This window comes from Talpa europaea (genome assembly GCF_964194135.1).
Source record: "Talpa europaea genome assembly, chromosome: 5".
NCBI classification, from domain to species: domain Eukaryota; kingdom Metazoa; phylum Chordata; class Mammalia; order Eulipotyphla; family Talpidae; genus Talpa; species Talpa europaea.
This window is the reverse complement of record NC_140071.1, coordinates 102,338,408-102,365,419: the sequence shown is the minus strand read 5'-3', so window position 1 is coordinate 102,365,419 and position 27,012 is coordinate 102,338,408. Positions and strand designations below refer to the sequence as shown.

General features: G+C 37.0%; 1 protein-coding gene across 1 annotated transcript in view; it reads right to left on the bottom strand.

Annotated features, from left to right (window-relative positions):
* ADAMTS3 (ADAM metallopeptidase with thrombospondin type 1 motif 3) overlaps nt 1–2,964 on the bottom strand; it is a gene marked incomplete at its 3' end in the record, with an annotated part of 222,942 nt that extends 219,978 nt beyond the window's left edge. The window contains exons 1-2 of the mRNA XM_084233455.1: nt 2,595–2,964; nt 1,238–1,265 (exon numbers count right to left, since the gene is read on the bottom strand). Of these exons, the coding sequence (XP_084089581.1) occupies nt 1,238–1,265; nt 2,595–2,663 (97 nt within the window). The 5' untranslated portion in view covers nt 2,664–2,964. The remainder of the gene's footprint in view (nt 1–1,237; nt 1,266–2,594) is intronic.
* Between the last annotated feature and the right edge of the window lie 24,048 nt (nt 2,965–27,012).

The window sequence follows — 27,012 nt, the reverse complement described above, 5'->3', positions numbered from 1 at the left end:
TCAGTCACCCTCTTCCCCTCTGTCCTGCTCTTACCATGGAGTTCTAAGCTTCGGGAAGAGATCCGACAGTTCTAAGTTCTGAATGGGAAGGGAGCCTCCTGGCACAAGCTGATACACAGTCAGCCTGAATCTTGGGCCTGAATCTTGGGCTTCCCTGATGAGTCCACAGTATGAAATCGCCCCAGCTCTCCACTGGGCACTAGAGCAAGCACCTGTGCAACTGCTAAAGCTTAGTTTTCTTAAGATAGGACAATGGGGTCCCTATCTGGGAGTGCGGTTGTGAGAATTAGGTGACATACCACACACAAAGCAGTTAACACAAGTGCCTGGAACATAGCAAATGGCAATGACTTGTAACTATGTTTACAGTAATAAGAACTTTTCATCTAAAAGATGACTTTACAGTATCACTTGACAAAAACAGTATTTACAGAGACTAATACTCAGCCAAAAAGAAAAATTATCTTTTAAAGTAACCCAAGTTAAATATGTATAAAAAGACTTTGAATGGAACCAGGCTTCTTGCCACATGACTTCTGGTCTCTGGATTCAGAACAAATATATTATTATAAACAGATACACAAAAAGACCACGGACTTTGGAGTAACCTGATACAAGTCACTTACTCTCTCTGTGCCTCAGTCTCCTCACCTGTAAAATGGAATAATAATACCCACACCCACCAGATAAAACTGAAATTTTAGATGTTGTTTGCACAAGGCCTAACAAATCATGCACAGTTTTAGGTAATTTGAAAGCAAATGGATTAGAAGCCGTCAGAGGGTTTACCCAAAGCTGAAAAAGTTTTAAGAAAAAAATTTTCATCCTCTGGACTTCATTTTCCCTTTCTATGTAGCATTTTCACACTTTGCCTTCACTTCAATTAGATGTGCTCCTCCCAATGGCGCACAGACTGTTTTGAGTTACCTTCCTACATTTTTCCAGGTCCTACATCACCCTCCAAGTACCTACCAGACGCTTGTCCAAAGACAAAAATAAATTGAAGCGTGACAGGTCCAACTGCAGGAGAATTTTTGTATCATAATAATTTAGCCTGAGGAAAGTGGGACCCTCCTCCGGAAAGAGAACGAAAAGAATAAAGAATGGAAGTGTACCTGGGTTACATATTCATTTCTTAACCATCAATGGGAGAAATTTCAGAGACAATATTTCCCTTAGCTGACTTCATTCCCTACTTTCCACTAAGATAAGAGTGACATCTGAGAACAAGGCTTACCTATTTGCACCATTTCTTCATTACCAGCCTGGAAAGGAGGGGGAAAAGTAAGAAAAAGAACAGTTACTGGGTTTCATCTTATCACCTTGTGTGTTTTATTTCTACCGTTAATGCTTTTCAGAGCTAGCTAATCAGGAGATGCTGAAGGATGGGATTCCTGCCTCAGGCTGCACCTTGGTTTGTAGAAGGTTCTTGTGACAGGAGGCTGAGCCAATTCAATAAACTATTTGGGGTAGGGAGTTGTTTCACCGCTTCAATTTTAATGTAACGTTTAGGAAGCCAGCAAAAATAAATACTGACACTCAACCTTCTCTTCTGAAAACTCCAGATATTCAACCAGGATTAGAAAAGAAAGCCTCTGAATGTATACCTGGACGAGACACCCAAAAGGGGGCCTGATTTATTTGATTTGAGGTCAGGGATCAGCTAGGCAATTCTCCACATTTTACCGTGTGGTCTGACAAGGCTGACCAGGGGAGCTAAAAAAACTCATAGAGAAAGGGTGTACCCGAAGTCCCACCGGCCCTGAGCTGAAGTGATTTACTACAAAAGGCTCGGCCCCGTCTGGCTGCGCCTTCTCAAGGACTCTTCAGAGAGCATCGGGCTTCACCTAGAATCTCTCTCAAGGGTGGGGGCTGGGCCGAAAAGAAACAGAGCTACTCTCAACTTAGCTTTAAAAAGAGGAGGAGTTGTGCAGAGGGGGAGGGGAGAGAAGCGGCCGGCGGCTCCAGCCTCTGGCCAGGAAAATGCGGGACAGGAAACGTCCCCAACCTCCCTCCCCAACTGTCAAACCCCAGCCCGGCCGCGGTCCTCCCAAGGACACGTGTCTACTGGATCGCTCCCTGTCCGGCCCAAGGACTTCCTGAAACCCCCGCCTCCGGCTGCCCGAAAAAGCTGTGAGTCAGTGAGCAGGAGAAAACCCCGCGCACCCGACCGGGGCTGCAGCGCCCAGAGCCCCGGGCTCCTGGACCCGGCACCAGAACTTCATTCAAGCGCCCAGACCGCCCTCCCCAAAGGGGAAACCCAGACGGCCCGGCGAGGATTGAGAATTGGCCGCAGTTTGTCACTAGAAATTGTGACGAATGCCGCAAAGTCTCGAAGCCCTGAGAGTGACAAGTCTGGGCGCCCGAGGGGGAGTCACAGCCGCCCGTGCAGTTCCACCCCCCGCCCCCCTCCCCGGCCCCAGAAAGCCCCGCACGCTGCGCCCAGCCCAGCCCTCCAAACCCCGATCCTGAGCGCACAAGATAACGGGGGAGGGAGAGAGGGGAGGGAAGGAAACAGAAGGGGGAAAAGAGAAGGAACTTTGGGGGAGAAAGGTTGGGTTTGCATTTTTTTATTGTTATTATTTTTCACTTACTTGTCCATCAGCTGAAGTCCTAACCTCTACCAGAGCGGCTGCTATCAACCAAAGTGACAGGAGAACCATCACGAGTCGAGTTCACTGTTCAACTACTGGGCAAACCAAATGCCCAGAGCAAGCCCCCCACCAAAATAAGTTTCTTTAAAAAAAAAAAAATTAAAAAGGAAAAAAATGCAGAATAAAAAAAAATTGATCTTCTGTGCTTTGCTTCAATGAAAATGAAATCTGAGCTACGAGCCTGGCCCCCTCTGCTCTGCAGATCTTCCCACTTCACCTTCTCACCCCGTCCTCCCCAACAGAGTGTGCAGGAGCGAGAAGGTGCTGCCGGGCACGGGCTGCGCCGGGAGAGGGGGAAGGGGCGAGGGGCTTCCAACTATCTCAGACCCCAGCAGCTTTTCCTAGGCTCGTGGAGCACCTTGGGTCCCTACGGTGAGCGCGGAGAATGCTTGGGTCCCCTGGAGCGCAGCAGGGGGAAGTATTAGCGAGCAGACGAGCGAGAGAAAGAGGCTGCGAGAGGGCGACTCTGCAGCTCAGCAGAGGTGGGGGCGGGAGGAGCCGAGCGGGAGGAGGAGGAGGCAGGCGGAGAAGGTGGGAGGAGTGGGCCGCGCGCCGGCTCCTGTTGCTCGCAGAGTGGCGGTCTGCTCGCTGCCGGCGACCCGCGAGGCGCTAATAAGGCGGCGGGAGCCCCCCGGGCCGCCCCTCCCGCCACAACGCCCACGTCACGCGCGGCCGGGGCGCGCGCCCCCTGCGCCAGCCAGCCCGGGCGGCCGAGGAGGGCGCGGCCCGCGCGGGAGGACGGCGAGGAGAGGGGAGGTTCGCTGGGCGGCCGGCCCCGGGCAGGGTCAGGGGGTTGGGAGGGCGCGGGGGACTCGTGGGGTCCGGCCTAGACCCGCACCCCGGGAGCCTCTCCGTCCCTGCCAGAAGGGCAGCTGAGGGGGACCGCGGGCTGGACCGGTGGGGACCAGCGTGAAGTTAATTATAGGAAGGGGGATGGTCCCAGGCGGTCCTGGGCTTTAGGAAATTCGCCTCCTCTAAGCTGCTCTGTTCTCCCAGCCGTCAAAGTTTCTTTGGAGAGAACCCTTGGAACCTCAAGGTCTTAAAGACGCGATTATTTCCTCTCCAGACGCCAGAGCGCTCCCACATTTTGTGGGGGCGGTCTGTCCCCTTCTCTGCTTTAAGCTGTTGTTGATGATTTATTCGTTTACATTAGTTTGAAAAGGTACCATGTCTCTTCGTTAACTCACCCCGATGCTTCTGTTTATTACTAGAGTGCACAGGCCTTAGCGTCTCTTCTTTCATCAAGATTAAGTTATTAAATGATTTCTGCCCAGTGTGGATGGAGCTTCTTTAGAGATGACACCAACCTGGGCACCAGAGACGAGGAAGGAGCTTCTGGAATCCAAGCCCAGGCTCACTTCCCTGGAGCAGATTCCTTTGGGCGCTTTCCAGAAAACAGTGGTGAGAAAGGAAGTATCTCCAAGTTCCACTGATCGTTTTCTATCACCCCCCTAGGCCCCCTACCCCCAGCCGACTATGAAAGAGGAGTGATTAGGTACACACTTAAATAATCTTTGAGACTTCAACTGGAGTTTTACAGAGGCCTGCCTAAAATAAAATACTTAGCAGCTCATATCTGCTTTGTGAAGGAATGTTTCCATAAATCATAGTTCCTTTTTTAAAAACGGTGTGAGTTTGAAGGGTTTCCTGTATTTCCATTAATTATTTAAAGTTGCATTGTTATACATGTTCACTGATGTGTAATCTTCTAAGTCTCAAAATCATATATATGGAGCACTTACATGTACAAATGAGAAACCAGAAAACTAATGGCCTGGACTAGTAACTTGGGGTATTAGGTTAATTATTTCCTGGTATAAAATATAAATAGGACCTAGTGATGAAGAATCTGTAAATTGCTTTTTTCTTTCAATTAAAGCCTTCAGCTTTTTTGTAACCTACTGTTTGACTTACTATACAAGAGTGCTTTGCTAAACGTTTTGCCTAGTTTTCCTATTTGTTAAAAAGAGATAATCCTCATTTTCTATAACTAAAACTTATGATGACAAGAGACTACAAATTAGAACACCTGAGTCTTAAGTACAGTTAACAGCTGCCTGATCTTGACTAGTTGAACTCTATTTTGGTTTTCCCCCTGCGATATATCAGCTCTAAACTTCTCTGATTTTAAGTAATCACAAATAGTATATTTAGCCATAGCATTACAGGAGGGTTTTTTAATGCTAATTTTGCAAAGTTGAGACTTTTGTTACCACCTTAACCCCTGGCACAATAAGCAATTGTGTGACTTTCATGAAAACAGTGGCTTCAGGCATTTTTGGTCACTATCACAGAAAAAAAAATGTATTTTACTTTGTGAACTAGTAAAAATTCATGATCCAGTACTTATTACATGCAACAAATAGGATATTTCCTATCCTATTAGTTTCTGGGTTTTTTTTTCCTCCCCCAAAACTGGTCAGGATTCTACTTCATTATTGATTTCACAATTTAATGAATTTTGAACCTCACTCTGACAAATGTTATTTGAGGACATATAATAAGGTATATACTTCTTGAATTCTAAATACCTTTCATTCTGACAATACAGATTCTCCCAATACAGTTTAACACAGTTAAAGTGTGTCCTAGATGTTCACTGTTTTACAAAAAAAGAAGAGGAGGATGAGGAGGATTCTGGCAGTCAACTAAATACATTTTATTGTGAAATACAATAAAATGAAATGGATTTCTTCATTTCAAAATTTCACAAGGTCCTTACCATCCTAAGTGTATATTAGTCTTTAAGAGGAGATGTGTGCACTTTGGTCTTCACACAGATATGATTCTAGAATGCTTTCTTCTTATTCTTTATCCTCTGAGGAATGCACTTAGGGAAATTTCATTACAATAACTGGTTATTAGAGTAAAATAAACTTTGAGTCAGACAGGTAGAATTCACATGCAGATTTAGTCTCCGTTTTCTCAACTTTTAAAGTAGTTTAATAATATTGCCTTTGTAAAATGTTCATGAAATTTAGCAGAGCTTTGCATGTAAACTGTCTAGCACATTGTCTAGAACATAGTAAGCCTTAAATGAACATTTTTTTTAAAGATAAGACTCTTTGGCACATGTACAGATGGCTCACTGATAATGAAATTTGGCAAGTTCTAAGAAAAGTAGAAAAATGTAAATAGCTAAAACATGATGAACTTTTAAACTGAGATAATGTTAGAAATCAAAGGCAGAAAAGTCATTGAGTTCCTCCCACTAACTCACCCCTGACTTGCATCAAGTCCCTGCCCTGCTGTCCATGTGTCTCTATCCCCTGACCCCCCGCGTTGTTTCACACACTCATGTCCACACTCTTGCTCATATGAATTTTTCAGTTGCAACACCTTTTCCTGTGCACAAGACAAAGAACATCGTATTACAGGAGATGCTAACAGGGGTTCCCAAAAAATGCTTAATCTATGTTTGTGGCATTTTTTTTACTCCAAAATATGCTTTAGGTAGAGAAATAATTTCAAAACTAATCATATGTATGGAGTCTTCTGGATTGTGACATCATCCATTTTAAGACTTTTAAAAGTTGCATGAACTGAGTTGATATAGATACATTTTAATATGTGGAGGCTCATGTTGGCAGCAATTAACCAAACAGACAGAGAAGAAGGATATGTTTTCTGTTTGAGGCTAACTGGTCTATGTTGGGTATCAAGTCATAATTTGACAACATTTGCTACCCAATGCTTATTTCGTATTAAACCTATAATTTTTTTTGTCATTTCTTACAGCAGAGGTAATTTATGAGCTTTTTGTCCTTTATCTTTTTCACATTGTTTTTACTAAAACCCTTTTTTTAAGAGCAGTTTAGGGTTCACAGAAAAACTGGGGGAAATAAGGTGACTTCCCACATATCCACTGTCCCTGAATGCATGCATAACTTTCCCCATTCTCAAAATCTGCTAATAAGTCATACATTTACTAGAATTGATGAACCTACCCAAATGGGTTTGGACAAATATGTAATGACATGTGTCCATTATTATCCTAACAGGATGTTTTCATTGCCTAAAAATCCTGCATTCTACCTATTCATCACTCCTCACACCCCAAATACTTGACAACCACTGATCTTTTTTTTCATAGTTTTGCCCTTTCCAGAATGTCATATAGTGAAAATCATGCACCATGTAACATTTCAATATTACCTTTTTATTCACTTTTTTTTCACTTAGCAGTAGGTTTTAAGACTCCTCCTTGCTAGTTCATTTCTTTTTAGCACTGATTAACATTTGTAGATAGATATAACACTATTCATTCACCTCCTGACATACTGATTGCTTCTAAGTTTTGGCAATTAAGAATAAAGCTGCTTTAAACATCCATGTACAGGTTTTTTATGGACATAACTTTTCAACTCCTTTAAGTAAATACCAACAAGCAAGACTGTATGTTGAGTACATTTAGTTTTATAAGAAACCACCGAATTGTCTTCCAATCAGCAATGAACAAGAGTTCCTATAGCTCCATTTCCTTGCCAGCTTTCCAGTATCATTGTTCCAAATTTTGCTATTCATCAGTTGTGTAGTGATATCTCATTGTTGTTTGGATTTTTTGTTTCCCTGATAACAAACGAGGTAGAGAATCTTTTTATTAATATATGCCTATTTGCCATATGTGCATCTTCTTTGATAAATTTCAGTTAAGATGTTTAACTCATTTTTTTATATAATTTTCTTTTTAATGCTGAAATAACCTTCATAATACAGTTTGCCAGATGTGGACTATCTGCAAGAAACAAGCTTATACAAGAATTTTTGAATTGCTTTATGTTATTTCAATATTGATCTAGAAATAATCAATATAAGGACAGCCTGAATAAGGTGATCTTATATACCAGTTGCCTGGAATATTCATGTTCAAGCCTGTTGTTCATAAACTAATGACTGAAAATTATTTTGATCACTCCCCTTTCACTCACAAAGAGTGCCAGTATGACTGCTAAATATTGATTACCCTAATGCTAGATAATATGGGTGACCATGCTGTATTTGACTAGTGCCTGTGGTTTCAGTGTCTATGTTGATGATTGTGTTTCCTTTTCCCACTGATAAGATGTAGTATTTTTTATTTTTATTATTTTTTTATTTTATGTATTTTCTACATAATTTTTCTTTTTTGCATAATATATGCATTTTCATCTTGTGTTTAAACCATTTTTAAATCAGGTTGTTTTCTTATTGTTAAATTTTAAGAGTTCTTTGTATATTTTTTGATAGCAATCCTTTTTATTTGGAAAAAAATAGTTTGAAAATATTTTCTCCCAGTTTGTGGCCTGTCTTGTTCTCTTGACCTTGTCTTTCACAGAGAACTTTATAATTTTATAGAGTACTCTCCCACACTATAGTGACTTCTTATCAATATTCTTTAATTATAATTTTCAATTATAGTCCCAAGGTCAAACAAATCTGAGAATATCTCCACTCCACTTTGTCCAAAGTTTAAGTACAGACATCTATTACAATATAATTGACTATTGAAATTTACCTTTCCTCTGAATTGTAAGTTCCTTGAGGGAAATGACCTCTAATTTATTCACCTGCACTCACAAGTACATAGCACAAATCTCTATCAAGTAATTTATCATACTCTGAGCATGTCCAGGGAGAATCATATCTTTTTTGTCTACCTGATGATGAACTTTATTCCAGGTCATAGAATTCTTGATACCTGAAACTGACACAGATAATCTCTGGAGTAGGTATTTGGTAACCACCAATATCAGACAGTGAATGGTGGTTAAACTGTCCATCTTCTCCACCTCTCTGCTCCCTTTGGTCTCATAGAACATAGCTACAGAGTTTGTGAGGAAGCGGGGCTGATAGCGGCACAAATAGAAGTGCTTTGAGACAATAGCCTTCTCACAAGGTACACTCCCTGTTTTATGCAACATTGATTTTTCATTTGTGGATCAGAGAATCAAGCCTGCTGTGTAGATTATTCATCATCAGTACTCTTTTTTAAACTATGTAATTAGTTTGATTAGAAGTTAGGATGTAAACCTTTCATACTTACAGATCCTGGCACATAGTGGACATTCAAAGAATATTTGTGGAATGAATGAAGGAGTTAATATTTAATGTTTCTACTAATATTTAATGTCTTCACTAATCAGAGACTAATTAGAGAATTCACTAGTATCAGTGAATAAGCTATTTCCAACTTAGACCTTTGTTGCCAGAAAAACTTTTGGAAGTTCTATTGAAAGAAGAAAAACTTCAGCAGGAAAATTTTTGAATACATGGATCAAGAAATTAGGCTGGAAAAGTCCGATTGTCATCTAATTTACGCTTTCTTTTCCTTCAGAGGAAAATGAGTATCTCACAAGGATATGTTTGTATACCCAGTATTTTTTTAATTAATCATTTGCTTTTAGAAGAATAATTCCACAGGATAAGACTTGAGGGAAAATTATTCCTCATGTTCTTTGCTTTTCCTCCTTTTACTTGACCTTGGATTTATACATTGTGCCCATGTTCCTTTTAGGAAAAAACAAAACTTTGCATTCCCCTGAGTTACCAGAAGCCATCCCAATTTTAATTCATAAAAACATCTCAACAAGGTTAATTCTTTAGTTCTCAGGTTGTTATATGCATTCATTAAGGTAGCAATTAACATTTTGTAAACTAGAATTAACAACAACTTCCATTGAGAAAATGGGCAGGAGAAAACAGTTCACTGAAGAAATGAAAAATTTGTTATGAAATCAACAAACTATCCTTAAGAAAACACAACTCACAATCCTGGACTCCAACTTTTTAACAAGAAAAACAAAAGCCGAACTCTGATCTGGAAGGTTTGGGTTTTTATCTGACTAGATTCTCAGCCCAATGATAAACCAGATGCAATTAAGCTAAGAATTGTTGCTGCTCTAATTTGGTTGTTATTATTATAAAAGCTCATTTATTTCAAGAAAAAGAAACACTAAAATTTATGGCAAAAATCTTCATTCTGTTCCTGTCATACTAAACATACCAAGAAACCAGAAGCTACCACTACTGTTGCAAATACAAATAATAAGTGCTTAATGAAGAGAGGTCGAATGTGAAATTATAGAACCATTTTAGTTTGACCAATGATATATCAAAAAAAGTAAACATTCAGAAAAAAACATTTGCTAACTATGTAATTCAACTATGTAATTGCTAACTATGTATTTGATAATTAAAAATCAAATAATCTCTGGGCCTCCCCAGTGGCGCAGCGATTGAGCGCTGGGCTGCAAAGCTGCCCGCAGTTTCTGCAGCGCTGGTTCGATCCCCGCCTACCGGGCGAGGGTCCCACATGGCACGTAGACCTCTCCTGCCGCCCGCTGCTCCCCTCAGCAGTGTACTTCAGTCCTCCTGCCTGTTCTGCTCCCTGCTCTGGCTCTGGTGAATTATCTCACCCTCCCGCGCTTCTGACTGTACCCAGTGCTTGTATAAATAAATAAATAAATCTCTAAAAAAAAAAAAAAGAAAAAGAAAAAAAATCAAATACTCTCATGACATTTTAAATTCTATAATTTAGAAAAAAATTATCAGGAATATTTATTCTGTAGCTTATTTTCATCAATAGTTCTATTATTAACAGTATGAGGATATAGTGTAAATTTATAAGCTTCAGTTAATCCTCAAATCTGATGCTTTGGCAAAAAAACAAGAAACTTTCATATTTGAATGAAATGCCTGCTTTTGACAATTCATGCTGAAGCATATCTATTTGTTATGTAGTTTTTTTTTCCCACCACTAGAGGAAATGCTAGATGACACTTAAGACATTGACCTGTAAAGGTTTTTCTACAAATGTGTATGTTGTATACAATCGCAGCTATTTACTGTGGAAAATTTAGTATCAACATTTTTCCAAAGTTTTACAGGTAATTCAGTCTAAACTGTGTCCAAAAACCATGTTGCTCAGACTCGTAATGTACCTAATAAATGCAAATTCTGATTCAGTAAGTTTGATTGGGCCTGTTGTAACAAGTTCTCAGATGACACTGACATTGCTGGTCATCAGAAGACTCTGAGTTCTAAGACTCTAGGACCTACAATACAGGGATAATTGCAGAAAATAGAAGCCACTTGACATTAAAATCAGGCATGAACTGTTTAAAATTATATCTAATTCTGACCTCTATACCTTACTAAATACCTTTTATATACAATCAAAGCACAAGTCAGAACTGTGTAAAAATAAGCCCAGTAAAGCATCTATCACTGATTAGCAGATTAAATGTGCTTTCAATAAAAAGCCACTGAGCCATGGGCTTTCGCACATAACCAGCATATTAAATAAAACCAGTTTGAAAAAGGTTAATTATTAATTTTTGAAAAATAAATCAGTCTACAATCTACAATCCCTCTCAGGAACATTTGGTGCCCACAGGAACTCATAACATACCCCCATTAGAGGTGTAGCATTTCTGATCTGCTCCTGCAGCCAAGATCCTGCATTGGTGGAGATTTGCCTACAATTTTTTTCTCCATTCACTGTTTGCCCAAAATAGTATTTGAATTCAAGGTACTATTTGAAGTTATTCAACATTAAGAAAAGGAAGTTGAAGGACTTAATTAATGCTCTTATCAAAGGACTAACCACAAGGCACTCTCTAAGTATTGTAGTTTGATGGACTTATATTAATTATAAAATGATTTGGTTGGTAAAAGTCAGAGTAAGTCTTAAATCATTCTAATTTTCTAGCATATGTTTCAAGACTCCATAGAATGTTTCTTAAATTCATAATGCTTGCTTTTCTCTAATGCCCATATAATAGAACCCCTTTAAGTCCTTGTTCTGGGTATATAAATGTCCCATTAATCCCTTTGATCATTCCAGAAAATGCTTTTCTTTCATCCTCTATGAGAATAGATGAAGTGCGCTCATTATTAATGTGCAGATAGACATAAGCCTTATTAAGACAGCATTCTATAACAGATGGTAACTACCTATGAAGCAGTACATATTTATTTTTGTCCTTATAATACTTTTATACTGCCTTTCAATTCTTTCCCATCACACACACACACACACACACACACACACACGTGTTTTATGGTCACTTGCTTCAAGGAAAGGCAAAAAGAGAAAGAAATGTCCCATATACAGCTTGTCTTTGTTTCCCAGAAGTTTAATGGCCAAGAAGTGGATGACTAGTTGGTGAAAAAGACAGGGACAGAGATTTTGAGATCTAGGGTCTTAGAGGTTAAGGTTCATAGAATCAGAAACATCAGAGGGAAAAGACTGCTTCTGGGTCTGGAGAACTGAAACCCAGACAACTATGCTCCATACCAAATAATAAAGAAGGGACACAAGACAAAATTAATCTGTGTTGCCCAAACCTTACTTCGGTGAATGTAATATTCTAGGAAATGACATCAAGTAACAGATTGAACTTCTTGCTAGCCCAAAGACCAGGGGATTTAAAGATGTTTTAACTAACTTTAAATAAAATAGAGAAAAATAGCATTGCTTGAATACCCCAGTTGAGGTTGCAAAAGTATACCTGCTGAACCTAAATCTGTCCATCCTCGAAATGAGATTAAACGAGGGAAGTGGTGTCCATCCCTATTCATGATGACATCGCGAGTGTTAATTCTCCAAATTGGGACTTTACAAAATAATGCAAAAAAAAAGATTTGTTGAGAAAAATAAGACCCTACTATGAACAGAGAGTTCAGATATATTTTATCACATGGTTAGTGTAAGTATAAGCAAAATAAAGGGTGTTTTGTGCAATTCTGATATAAACTGTCCTGGCTTTGCACTTAGGAATTAGTGAGAATCCTTAGAGTGGCTAAGAGAATGTTACCTTACCTCTAATTGAGTTCGGATTTACTTCCTTTCATTGTTCAAGCTTGACTGATTATTTGTGTGAATCAAGCTGATTTTGTTCCTTGCTCATTTCAAAGAGACCAGTTGTTTTCCTTCCAACAGTCTCTGCTGAAAGATGTTGTGCTTTGCAACTGCCGATGTTTACATCTACCTATAAGAAAATCATTGCCAACTGATTTCTTTATAGAATTCTAGAGGTTTTCTCATTACAGTCTTTTGAAATTCAAACTGCCTACTGTGTTATTCTGGGAGAAATATCTCCTTGCTTAGCTCTGCAACACTCTAAACTGATTTTGTTATATGAGTCTTTTTGTGGCAGAGGAAGGGTTCTTTAAATTCCACTGATAGAAGGAATTGGAATCCAGAGTTGCAAAGCAATTTGTGTGTGTGTGTGTGTGTGTGTGTGTGTGTGTGTGTGTGGTGGTGGTGTGGGGGGAGGTATGGGGGGCGGGGGAGAATAGAAATTGCATAACAGGGGCTATTCATATGTGATGATTGCCACTTTGAGCCATAGTCACCTGCACTATCAGGGAACTCCTCATTTTTCCAGTCTGTTTTTCTTTTAAGTTTGTACTGTAATGTGTACACAAAGCCAAGCAAGCACATAAACAAAACTCCAATTCCTATAAGCAAAGACAAACTGAAAATATCACTGGCAGATAATCAACATTTAAACATGAAAAATACACTATCACATCATAAAAATGTTTTTCACAAATACCTCGTCGAGGTCGAATTCAATAACAGTCCAAATTCCACTTCTTCAAGTACTGTAGCTTGTTTTTTAAAAATCATAATTTATTTTGTTACATTATATTGGCATCTACTGCCAAAAAATTTCCCACAAGTGTCAGAAACTTCAAAAGTAAAATATTATTTTAACTAATCATAGAAAACCCACTATTACCAAGAAAGCCATTCATGAATGATGAGCAGTATTAGGACACTTCTAAAACAACTATTGCAATAATGTAATTAAAACATTCTCCAGAGGGCCTCCCCTGGTGGTACAGGCGGTTGAGCGCCACGCTGTGAAGCTGTCCTCATCCTCTGCAGTGCCAGTTCGATGATCCTGGCCTGCTGGCGAGGGTCCCACATGGTGCAGCAGACCTCTCCTGTTGGGCCCGCTGCTCCCCTCAGCAGTGTATTTCCTCAGTCTGCCTGTTCTGTTCCCCTCTCTGTGTCTGGTGAATCCTCTCACCCTCCCGCGCATCTAGCCTGTACCCCAGTTCTTGTATAAATAAATAAAATAAATTAAAAAAAAAAATTCTCCAGAGATATTCAAACAAATGCACTAAGAACCTAAGTGCTTTATGGTCAATGAACCTAATTGGAAAAAAAAAAGACATAATCTTTATAAATCATGTAAAGCTGAGGCTGCCAGACTTGCTAAATGACAACAAATATTTGGTAAGCAATAATATTTAATTCAGAGAGCTCAGAAAAACTAGGAACACTTTTAAGATTTTATGTGAACCAAATTTCTCACTCCATGGTAATAGTATCTACTCCCCTGTCAGGGATGTAATTGTTTCCTTTTAAACCCCTACCCCCAGGCATAGAAGATCTAATAAGCCTCTATCATTAGTTCACTTGGCTTTAAATTAAATTTATTTATCCATTTTACTGTGTGACATTTGTTTTTAATTTTTTATATTTATATATGTAATCTAGTTTATATACACATACATATAGGGAAGATAGTATCACAGTAACTTTATACATGTATACATCCTAATCTATTTCTAATGTTACTATAATTAAAATTCCCAGATTACTGATATTTATATATTACAGTAGCACAATAATATATTGTCATATATAGAACATAGTAACATTATAAACACACACCAAATTAACAATTTTATTTTTATTTTAATTATTATAACATTAAAACATCTTAGGGTCCTCCCCGGTGGCGCAGCGGTTGATCGCTGGGTTGCGAAGCTGCCCGCGGCCTCTGCGGTGCCGGTTTGATCCCCAGCTGCTCCCCGGCCACCAGAGGAGGATCCCACATGGCGCGCAGACCTCTCCTGCCGCCCGCTGCTCCCCTCAGCAGTGTACTTCGGTCCTTCTGCCTGCTCTGCTCCCCGCTCTGGCTCTGGTGAATTCTCTCACCCTCCCGCACTTCTGACTGTACCCAGTGCATGTATAAAAAAACAAACAAACAAATAAATAAATAAAACATGCCTTAATAAAAAAAAAATTAAAAAAAAAAAACAAAAAAACATCTTAGGATATCGCTCAGGTTTCATTCTCTGTCTTTTAAGCTTTTTTAGCTATTCCTACTTCAAAAAAAGAAACAATCAAAGAAGAACAGCTTGAATAGTTGTAAATTGATATTTTGACCTCCATCTGCTTGAGTCCTTTCTACAACCCAGTTCAGTATTCCAGAAGGAGTAGTACGTATGATAATGAGAGTAATATTTTCACCTCAAAGACTAACAAATATTTATATAGATTTTCCTCCTTGGCCTATGGTTGCTATGTACTGCTTCATAAATTTCCTAACTTTAAGTTATTTTTACTTTCTGGTATAGTTCCTATTTGACTGTGATGTCTTACTATTTTAAAATTATGTTATATTAAATTTGCTAACATATTTATCATGCATAGAGTACTTGTTAAAAATGAAATAGTATTAAAGCTTTTTGCTCTTTGCAAGACTTTGCTATAAGGCCCATAGTAGCTGAATTAGAAAGTTTTTGTTCTTTTTCTAGGCTCTTCATATAAATTCTCCCTGAATGTTTAGAAGGATTTATGTATGAAACTATCTGGACAGGAGACTTAAAACAATAGCACAGTTTAATTACTTCTCTAATCATTGGTTTTCAAAAGCCCTCTTATTAATTTATACCATCTATGAAATACATCACTAAGATTTTTAAACATTATTAATAGAGCTGTATGAGAGTCCTTTAAAAACATTTTATAATATATCATTATACTAATGTTTGAATTATTTTTTTGTTGTTGTTTAGATTCACCAGCTTATTAGAGGACCAATTCTTAGCTTTTATGACTGACTATAGATTTTCGTTTTTAATTTCATTTCATTTGTAATTACTTGTACTTTCATTGGTAGTTCATTTTATATTAGTTTCTATCTCCTACTTTCCTTAAATCTTACTACTCATTTTTCAAATGTTTTGAGTTTTTTTTTAAATCATTTCATTTGTATTCATTGTGTTTAATAACAGAAACACAGAGCCCATCGTTTTCTAGGCTGGCTTTGATCATTTCATCTAAGCTTTAGGTACATTGAATTTTCACTCTTTTATTTTCTGTGTAGTTTCTGAACTATTTTGACATCTGGAAATTTTCTCTTGTTCAAGAGCTGCTTAGTAATTGGATTTTTGATAAACTTATGCTATTAATTTCCCTTTATTTACTTTGCCTTGTGCTCAGTGGACTCATTTTAGTTCATACCGAGACATCAGTTAGTTTATTAAAATTTTCCTTAATTCTTTTTATTAATACTTCTTTTTGACTCTGCATTGCATTCTGAAATCTCAATCACATGTATGTTAAACTTTTGTTCTGTCTATACTTCATCTTTTCATTTTCATTTCTGTTTCTCTTTATTTAGGCTCTTGGAGAATTTATTGAACATGTCAAACGTCTAAAATTCAAATTGTTATAATAGAGAAAACCTTTCTTTGCTGCTTGTTTCATTGATTTTAATTTGGCAGTCATTCTTTTTTAAATCTCCCTGAAGTTCTGGTTAAGTTGATCTCAGTTTGTCCTCTTTTCATCACAACCTTATTGTATATGTAATGTTTCTTAGAATCTAACAGAGTATACAAAAGTTTCAAAACACACTTCTGCTGCTGATAATAAGCTTTAATCCTTGAGGGCAGTTGCCTTCCTTGTAATAAAATAACTGGTGTGGATGATGATTTTTCTGTCTCCTCAGGCACACTTGAGGTAAAAAAAAAATTCTTGTTGTCCAAAACAAGAAGCTACTAGGGAATTGTCAAAGACTGTTGGCTTTTCTGTTCAAACCCTTGTAGCATTAAAAAAAAAAAAAGTATGAAAAGTTGAGATTTACTGTAGTCATACTTTGCTAGTTCAGAGGTACAGTGGCCTGGGGAGAAATAGGAAGTATCTGAAGCCAAAGACAGCAAGTAGTGGCCAAGAATTAGCTGGCAGAGGACCACCATTCTTTGCCTGGCACAGCTGCATTAGTTAGGAACCAGCCAAAGAAGAACCCCACTCCTTACCTACTGGGCCAAGTAGGCAGGGAGTAAATGCCACTTTGGGCATCTCTGCTTGCCATGACCTCCTGGAACCAATTGTGTTTCCCAGAAGCATTAATAGAATCCATATTGTTCCACTGCTTTGGATGGGGGAGAGGAAGAAAGGCTGGTGGCTTAAGTGGGTTCGGACAGACATTTTGCAATTGGTCTCAGCATTTCACCTATAGAGGATGTGTTCAATCAACCATATGTACATTTAAATCCTGTTTATTTAAGCAACCCAAAATTCCTCTAAGTTTCTCATGTAAGAAAATCACTACTTCCTGGGTTATTGGAATTTATAAAAATTTTTCCTTACTTTTCTATTCCATTGGTCATTTCAAGTCATCCAATCATTATTTAGTCATATACTCATAGTCAAATAGTATATATATGACATATATGACTATATTTCACAATATATGCTTAATTAATAATATTCGTCAATGTTGGGCTTCTGATTTTATTATTAAAATAGCTTATATCAAGATTCTAGGTATAGTGCTATGCTTACTGTTTTATTTCTATGTGTGGTTGTGAACTTTTTGAAAACAGTGCTGAGCAACTGGGTCATTTTGTCCTTTGACATCTGGGAAAATGCTAGACTCACTTTGGTCCATGAATGGAAGAAAAGTCTATTCTGCTCTCTTCACATTTTCCCAGCTTTTGGCATCTTCTTAAACAGCTGCAAAGAGTGTTTTGTTCCAGCACTTCAGAGATCCCTTTAACCTTTTTGTCTTTAGACTACATGTTCCCCTTCATGGATTAATAATAATGCATCTCATTACAACGCGCAGGAAAAATTGTATTTTAAATCTCAACAGTAGACTATTTTGTAGATTAACTCTTTATAGCTAAGAGAACAAATTCATTAGTAGATTGAAACCACTAAATAATATTACTGTAAGACATATATTTTCTTGAAAATTAAAGCAATATAAAATATGTAGGAAGAGTTGACTATTTTCAGATAAAGCAAAGTTTAAGAAAAAGATAGACTAAAAATTCTTTAAAGATAAATCATCAGAAATACGTCATAGATCTTTATTTATATACTCTTCTATTTCCTTCCAAAGAAAATTTTTCCTCCTAAGCTTCTAGTATCCAGCCCCGTACAAATATCTCAAGCCACACCAAATTGTACCTGAATATTGGTATATAATTTTTGAAAGGAGACCCACATGTGGACACATCCAATAATACAAAATTTATCATTTAACTCTGAGATAGAGATAATGTATGCACAGAGATCCAATTATAAAAATTTCATAAATTGACTCAACACTGAGCTATGACACTCCTGAAAAAGAAAATCTCCATCTTGTGCTCATGTAGCCTGATTTTCTTTTCCTTTGTTTTTGTTTTTGTTTTTTACATTACATTAACTCTGGCAAGGGAACAGAATTCATCAGTATAGGGAATTTCCTGTTGTGTTCACCTTAAAATATATTAAATAGATAGTTAACAAATAATAATGTCTAGGAAAATTAATTTGCTATCTAATCATTTTAGATAGTCACTGGGTACTAAAAAAGAGACCTATGATAACATGGAAACATGAGCAGAGAAGACACAATCCACCACAATATTAAAGATTTTTAATTTTAGAATTTTAATTTAATTTATAATTTAAATTTAGATTTAAATTAAATTTAATCATAATTTAGAATTTAAATTAAAATTAAATTAATTTAAAATTACAATTTAATTAATTTCATTTTAATTTAGGAATTTAATTCTAAATTAAAAGAAAAAAATTGGTTATATAAATGCCAGATCACTAGGACATTGAGTGATATGTCTCTGTTAACCATCTCATTCACTGATGACCTGATTTTGAGCTGATGACTCACTAAACCAACACTCCCTTCCTCCTTTAGTAATGGATAGTTTTCCTTGAAGCGTCACAATAAGTTTAGGGAAATATATTATTAAGCAATACTTTTAACGTCATGGTATGGAAAATATTTGTCTCTGATAACCAGATGTCTGCAGAAGTCTCTAAAGACTAGTATAACTACTCAAAAGCATTGTCAAGGACCTAGTTGTCCATCTTTTCATCTTAACTTTCTTAGCATAAGGGCCTCATACTCCTGATTACAGCCTTATGGTCACAACATTATTGCTGCACTCTAGGTATAGAACAGATGTTACCAGGAGGAAAGAAAAAAAAATACAGCAGTGAAGAACAACTGATACTCTTAATCCAGAAGACAAAGTCTTCCCAAATGGAGTAAACTCTTTGTAATCCTCATTGACCATAGTTGTGTGGTATATATACACCATGGAATATTACTCAGCATTCAAAAAAGATAAACACATGCAATTTGCAGCAACATGGATGGAGCTGGAAGGGATCATGCTCAGCGAAATAAGTCAGAAAGAAAAAGAAAAATACCAGATGGTCTCACTCATAGCAGGAATCTAGAAAACTTAAATAAGGGACCAGGAAAAAGAATAACTATGAGAAAGAAAATATCAAAATCAACAAACAACTATAAACCAGAGACACTCTATGGGGGGTGGGGGGTGGGGAAAGGAGGGATTGGGGTCAAAATAAGGGGGTTGTAATTGTAAGGGGAATATAAAAATAAAATTTAAATAATAAAAAAAAGTTAAAAAAAGAAGGTTCCCTCTAGCTTCAAGAAAGTTGAAGATACTGAATCATTTTGGGTATTTCCACTGCTTCCCTTAATAAAATTGGGGACAGAAAATTAAAAAAATAGATATTTAATATACAATAAGCATTATCTACTAAACTTCTCTGACAGATGCCTCTTTGGTTTTAAGTAGCATACTGTTAGAGATCCCAGTTCTATTACATCAGTTGATTCTTACTGGTGTACATGAGTTATATGTATTGCTACTCTTATCAATTGAATGCTAAGATACTATGTTTATCTTAAATAATCATCTAGATAAATTCTGTTTCACATACATTTAGACATTCTTTTCCACATGGATGATTTAAAACAATTTAATCAAAGTGCTTATTGATATTCACTATAAAATCCATATTGAATTTATAATTTATAATTTCGAATATTTGAACCATCTCCAAAAATACAATTTCATCTAGCCTTTTAATATTTCAGAATATCCCACTTGATATCACTTTATTGAGAATAGTAAAGGAATTCCTTCTGTAATTTGCCTTTCCTCCTCAAGAACCTTTCTTGATCTTGCCTTTTGGCTATGGGAAAGAAAAATAAAGGTCAGCTCTCCATTTCAAGGGCAATTATTCAAATTTACTCTTTCTAAAAAATAATTTTTTTAGAATAGTTGTGATTTACAGAAAACTTGCAAAGATAGTACAGAGAGGTCTCATATATCCCATATCCAATCCCCCCATTATTGATATCATACATTAGATTGGCATCATACTTATGCCAATATTTTAATATTGGTAATATGGTAATGTGCTATCATACTTATGCCAATATTGGCAAATTATTAATTAAATCCATATGTTGTTCAGATTTCCTTTTTTTTAACTTAATGCCCTTTTCCTGATTTAGAATCTAATTTAGGATACTTTATTAGTTAACATGTCTTCCTAGTTTCCTTGTGATTGTGACATTTTTCAGGCTTACATTGTTTTTGCTCACCTTAACAGTTTATTTTTAACATAAAACCCCTTTAATAAGATATAAAATCTCTCTGTAATCAGAATCTAAAGCTACAGTTTTTTTTTTTTTAAGATTTATTTATTCATGCATACAAGAACGGGGTAGAGGCCAGATTCGCGGGAGGGTGAGAGGATTCACCTGAGACACAGCAGGGAACAGAACAGGCAAAATGACCGAAGTACACTGCTGAGGGGAGCAGCGGGCGAGACAGGAGAGGTCTGCGCGCCATGTGGGGTTCTCGCGTCTGGCCAGGATTGAACCAGCGCTGCAGAGGCTGCGGACAGCTTCACAGCGCTAGGCTCAACTGTCTGCGCCACCAGGCGAGGCCCTAAAATTACAGTTTTTTACCCATTTTATCAGCTCTGTGAGAGCAAGATATGGCAAGTACTTCTTACTCATCAAGATAAAATATTAGCTTTTTTAATATTTTATTTTATATATTTTTTACATCAGTTTTCATTTTTGCACAACGTATGATTTTTCATCTTGGTTATAGTCCCCACGCAGTTCCCACCCCCCCTTATTTTGAACCTAATCCCTCCTACTCCCCACCCCCATAGTGTGCCTGGCTTATAGTTGCTTGTTGATTTTGATTTTTACTTTATTATAATTAGTCTTTTTCCTGGTCCTTTATTTAGGTTTTCTAAATTCCTGCTATGAGTGAGACCATTCAGTATTTTTCTTTTTCTTTCTGGCTTATTTCGCTGAGCATGACCCTTCTCATTAGGCGTAAGTAAAGCTTAATTCCAGAAAGCTTAAGCAAAAAGACATTTTATTGGCTTGTGTAAATGAAAAGTCTACAGGTCAATTTGAGAAAACAGTTTTGAATAATGTTATCAAGATGTGCCCTCCTCTTTCTCCCCTCCTCGTCCTTACTCATCTTCCTTCTTTGTGTCCCCCACTTTATCTCTTTCTCGCTTCATCTCTCATCTCTCCTTTGTATTTGCTTCAATTTACCTTCAAGGTATCTCCATGAAGTAAACCATAACTCCAGTTTAGCAGCCCTATAAGAAAGAAACTGTTTTTCCCCCGTTTGGGATCAGATATCTTAAAGGTAATAATCTTTTCCTGAGAATGGATCAATACCATACAAACCCCACAGTCTGAAGGTAGAAGACAGATTATCTCTGGAGAAAAATAAAGGTGATGATACCTCAGAGAAGGAAAAGTTTTCTGAGCAAAAACTTACACCACCACTTTGTGTAGTTGACAAAGATATAGCAAGAAATGTTTCATGACTTGCCAAGGACACATAACTATCATGCATAGTTTTTTCAACAAAAGTCCTTCATGTCCTCATCACTGAATTTCTGCTTTATATGAAGTGACTGAATGCTCTTTCTTACAGCTATCATTTTTTCTTTTTGTGACATCTGTTTGTTTTCATCTATATTTCCAAGCCCTCCTTTTCCACATACCTAGTTAGTTTCTTCTATTACTTTTATACATAAACATGCAGCAAGGTTTTTCCCTTAACAATGTTTAATTTAACTAATTTCTTGCCAGTTTCCCTTAATAAATGTACATAATATATAAAAATTATTTAAAATTTCATTTTATATAAATTAAAAATTATTTATTTATAAAATATATTTTCATTAATAGTTATATACAATGACCTTACCAATCATAGTTTTCTCTCAGATATGTACCTCTTACCTACTCCCTATTTTGAGCCACAGACCCACAACTTTCTCTCCCTTCATTAAAACATTATATTCCCACCTTTATTTTATGTGTTTTTATTTTTTTAAAGATTTATTTATTTACAAGAACTGCGGTACAGACCAGAGGTGTGGGGGTGAGAGGACTCACCAGAGACAGAGTGGGGAACAGAATAGGCAGATCTACTGAAATACACTGCTGAGGGGAGCAGTGGGCAAGGCAGGAGAGGTCTGCTGCACCATGTGGGTAGCTCCCTGGCTGGCCGGGGATCGGACTCATGCTGCAGTGGCTGGCAATAACTTGATAGTGCTGTGTTTAACCCCTGTGCCACCAGGGAGACCCTTATGTGTTTTTATTATGTTTATTGAAGTAATGTTGTTTTACCTACTGTATATGTTTTCTGAGTATAGGTACACACATCTATAAACATGTGTTACCACACCAAGCCCACCACTAAACTCCCGATACTCCTCCACCATAGTCCATTGACCCCTTTCCCTGCTTTGCTCCCACCCTACACCCTCCCCCTTTGGTAGCCATAGTGCTGCAGTCAGATTTCAAATATTTGTTTGTGTCTGCTCCTTTGTTTTGTTTCTTTATAGTCCACATGTACCTGAAATCATCCTGGGTCTGTCTTTCTCCATCTGACCTATGCTTAGTATAATCCCCTCCAGTTCCATCCATGTTGTCACAGAAAGCAAAGTTTCATTTTTTTTAATAGTTGAGTATTATTCTATTGTATGTGTATATGTGTATTATCCATGCATATGTCATTGTTTCCAAAACTTGACTATTATAATAGTGCTGCAGTAAACATAGGTGTGCATTTATTTCTTAAATTTAGTGTTTTTCTAGCCTGCAGGTAAGACCTAGAGAAGGCATTGTTGGATCATTTGGTAGATCCATATATTTAATGTTTTAAGAAGCCTCCATACTGTTTCCATAGGAGCTATATTCCTACCAAGATTTTACAAGGGTTCCTTTTTCTCCACAGCCAACTCTTAGGGTTTCTGATATTTTTGATATGGGCCATTCTCCGATATATAAGATGGTAACTTGACGTGGTTTTGATTTATTATCACCTAATAATAAGTGATGATGAACATTTTCCATGCAAATCTACTAATCAAGACTTTTAATTTTACATGCTTATTTGTCATATATATTTCTTCTTTTATAATGTCCTTTAACAAGTTATATGGTATAGTTTTATTGGTTATTAGATCCTTATAGTATATTTTAAAAATATAAGGCTTTATTCACTCATTTAGCATATCTGTATGTTAGGCACCATTCTTACCTATAATCCTTGTTAACAATTTTCTCCTGAAATTGCTATTTGCCTACTATTTTTTGCCTAAGATTATATTTACCCTATGTGATCAGATATTTTGTAACCCTCTGTTTTTCTTTGATCTTGTTTTTAATGCATAGGAATCAGAAAACAGATTTTTATTCTTAGATTCTCACACTATTTCTTTTGTAAGTCTCCTCTCTGCCACTTTTGTTTCTCTTACTCTGATTTTCTCTTCTTCTTGCCTATTTTCTTTTCCTTTCTGATTCTTTCATTTTTAAATCTATTTTCTCTTACAGCACTCCACCAGCCCATAACTCTAAAAATAATGACATATAAAATTAAGATCATTGTAAAATATTTAATTTGCTATTAAAAAATTATTTTTCTGCCTATATATGAACACAGAAATTAAGTATTACTTTTTATCTCTCAAAAGACCTTAACTATATTAAATTATAATTGCTTATGACTTTAAATTAATTTTACTTGGTGCATAAGTCTCCCACTTGAAAAAGACCTGATGCAAAATAACAATTATATCTAATTCAATAAAACAACTGATTCCTGCTACACACTCAACAACTCATGAGGGACCCATTAAGATAATGTAATAAAATGAGGGCTGGAGAAAAGGAGCTAATGTGACTACAGAAATAAATACAATTCAACCTGGAAAACTGCCATTGGAGAGGTACAAACAATATAGAATGGGAATTTAAAGAAGGGATGAATCATATCAAATTTGGGAGGTGAAAGATTTTCATTATGGAAGGCCATTTGAGACACATTTGAAAAGCCAGTAACATTTTGACAAAGTCAGTTACTGTTGCAGCAGGAACTTTGTTGCCATGATGAGGAACACAGCAGTCATAGAACAGGTTTACAAAGTAAGACTCTGCTACTTGAGTAGAAGTTCTGGTGCCATTTATTGAAAGCATACAGGGTAGTGAAAGCTGATGAAGAGACAACGGTATGAGGAATAAGGTCCAGATGGTGGGACAAAATTTTACGAGGAACAGGGATGGGGACATTGTGATCATACAACAAGAGACATTTGTGTCAGCAAAGTATTTGATGTTATCACAGGCAGAGTTATCTCGAGACCACCATGCAGACAGTCACGTAATCAGCAGCTTAGGCATCCCCGGGCCTGCCTGGTGATACACGCTAAACGTGTACGTAGTCAAAGAATGTTCTGCTGTGATTTGTAGATAGCAAATAGGTCAGAGTTGCCCCTGAGTGGCCAACTAGTAGCCAGCTCATAGGAACCCACAAGTTATATCTGTCAATTTTGCTCAGAAAAGTTTTCCATGTCTTTGAGGTATCACCTTTTTTTTTTTTCTCCAGAGATAAACTGTCTTCTACCCTCAGACTGTGGGGTTTGTATGGTATTGATCCATTCTCGGGAAAGGATTATTACCTTTAAGATATCTGATCCCAAACAGGGGAAAAACAGTTTCTTTCTTATAGGGCTGCTAAACTGGAGTTATGGTTTACTTCATGGAGATACCCTGAAGGTAAATTGAAGCAAATACAAAGGAGAGATGAGAGATGAAGCGAGAAAGAGATAAAGTGGGGGACACAAAGAAGGAAGATGAGTAAGGAGAGGAGGGGAGGAAGAGGAGGGCACATCTTGATAACATTATTCAAAACTGTTTTCTCAAAATGACCTGTAGACTTTTCAGTTACACAAGCCAATAAAATGTCTTTTCGCTTAAGCTTTCCGGAATTGATCTTTGCTTACGCCTAATGAAAGGGTCCCACTATGCAGCAATGAGGAGCAGCAGGAGCACATAGGTGGTAAAGAGTGGGGCATGATCAGGAAAATACAAATCATCTAAATAAAATGGAATGCTGTGTGTGTGTGTGTGTGTAAATAATAATTAAAAAGTTGGGAAATCCCAAATAAAACAAAGAGATAATTTTACCATATACATTGTTACAAAAATATAAATTTATACCTTTCTGAAAAACAATTTAATATTTTTTACCTTTCACATATCAGTGGCATATAAAAATAAGCATTTTTTATAGGTTCTGCAGCAGCAGTAATAACGACTTCATATTGAAAGGTCATGTTTCATAGTCTTTTCTATATGTAGCTCATCCTTCTGAAACCAACAGACTAGCAAAGTAAGCTTTTCTCATGGTAGTGGCAGAGGTAAGAGAAGATACCAGAAATGAAGCAAACTCCTTAGGATCTAGGCTTGGAACTGGCACAGACCATTAAATCAAAGGAAATCTTAAGACCAAGTTCCAAGGGAAGGAGCAGACACATGTGCTCCATCCTAATGAAACCATGACAGTGTCAAGGACTCAGTGGTGTAGGAATTAGGCCAAGCATTCCGTCTTCCACTAGTATCTTTCTGAAATACTTTCATGAAAGTCCAGGAGTCTCAAACTACAAACTGTCTGCTGTTGTTTTGCTTATTGTGTTTTGAATGCCAGAGGGGGCTGCATTCTCCAGTGTCTATCTCAGCTACAGCATTCCATGTTGTCTTAAACTTAGCAGCCTTAGGGACTTGATTTCACCCTGCAGCCACTTGGACTTGACTTCTCTGGTGGCTTATGGTTACACTATTCCACTACTACTTCAAAGTGGAAAATCTGGAAGTACATCAAAGGTCTAAATACAAGCAAATAAACAAATTAAGTTTCAGATATAATGTATAATATTCTATAACCAAAAATTGATCTTTTTAATTTCATTTAATAACATTTGGAATTACTTTCAATGTTGTAATGAAAATTATTTATAGTTTTATATATTTATTTTATTAATGAAATAATTTTGTATATATTGTATACATTGATTAAAGAGAACTGGCAAGGTGAGTTAAATTTTATGTGAACCTTTCTTTTTTAAAAAAGATTTATTTATTTATGCATACAAGAGCTGGGGTACAGACCAGAGGCAAGGGGAGGGGTGAAAGGATTCACCAGAGACAAAGTGGGGAACAGAACAGGCATATTGATCAAAGTACACTGCTGAGGGGAGCAGCGGGTGAGTAAGGAGAGGTCTGCTGCGCCATGTGGGCTGCTTCCTGTCTGGTCAGGAATCAAACTCGTGCTGCAGTGGCTGTGGCTAGCTTCACAGGTTGCGTCTTAACCCTTGCACCACCAGGGAGCCCCTATGTGATCATTTCTAAATGTTTCTAAATTATTAACAACTGTTTTTTCTTCTTTGTGTCATCCCATATTATTATAATTCCCTACAATGAATATTACTACTTTTATAATATGAAAAAAATATATAAACAACATGTTCTCTTGTCCATAAATCTAGTTAAAATGAATTTAATATTAATTATACTATCAGGATTTAAAAGTAATTTCACATAATATCATTCCTTCCAATTTGCAATTTGGAAGCTGAATATAGTGGTTCCAAACAACATGCAATATTTATTCCTCCCTCTGTGTAGTATAGTCTCAAATTATCTATCAGTGTTTCCTTCACAGAATAAATTATATATATATATTTTTTGAGAGCTGTGACAGTTTTATTACATTTCTCTCATAATATAGCACAATGTCCCCTGCAGTAATGATAATTAAAAAAACCATGCTGAATACATTATTGTGTTTAGTCTTTACCACAGACTTACAAGTGTATATATCATTGCTAGTTGACCCTCATTTTATACATGAGGAAATGAGACTTTGAGAGAATAAGTAATTTGTCCAAGATTATACACAGAAAAAGTAG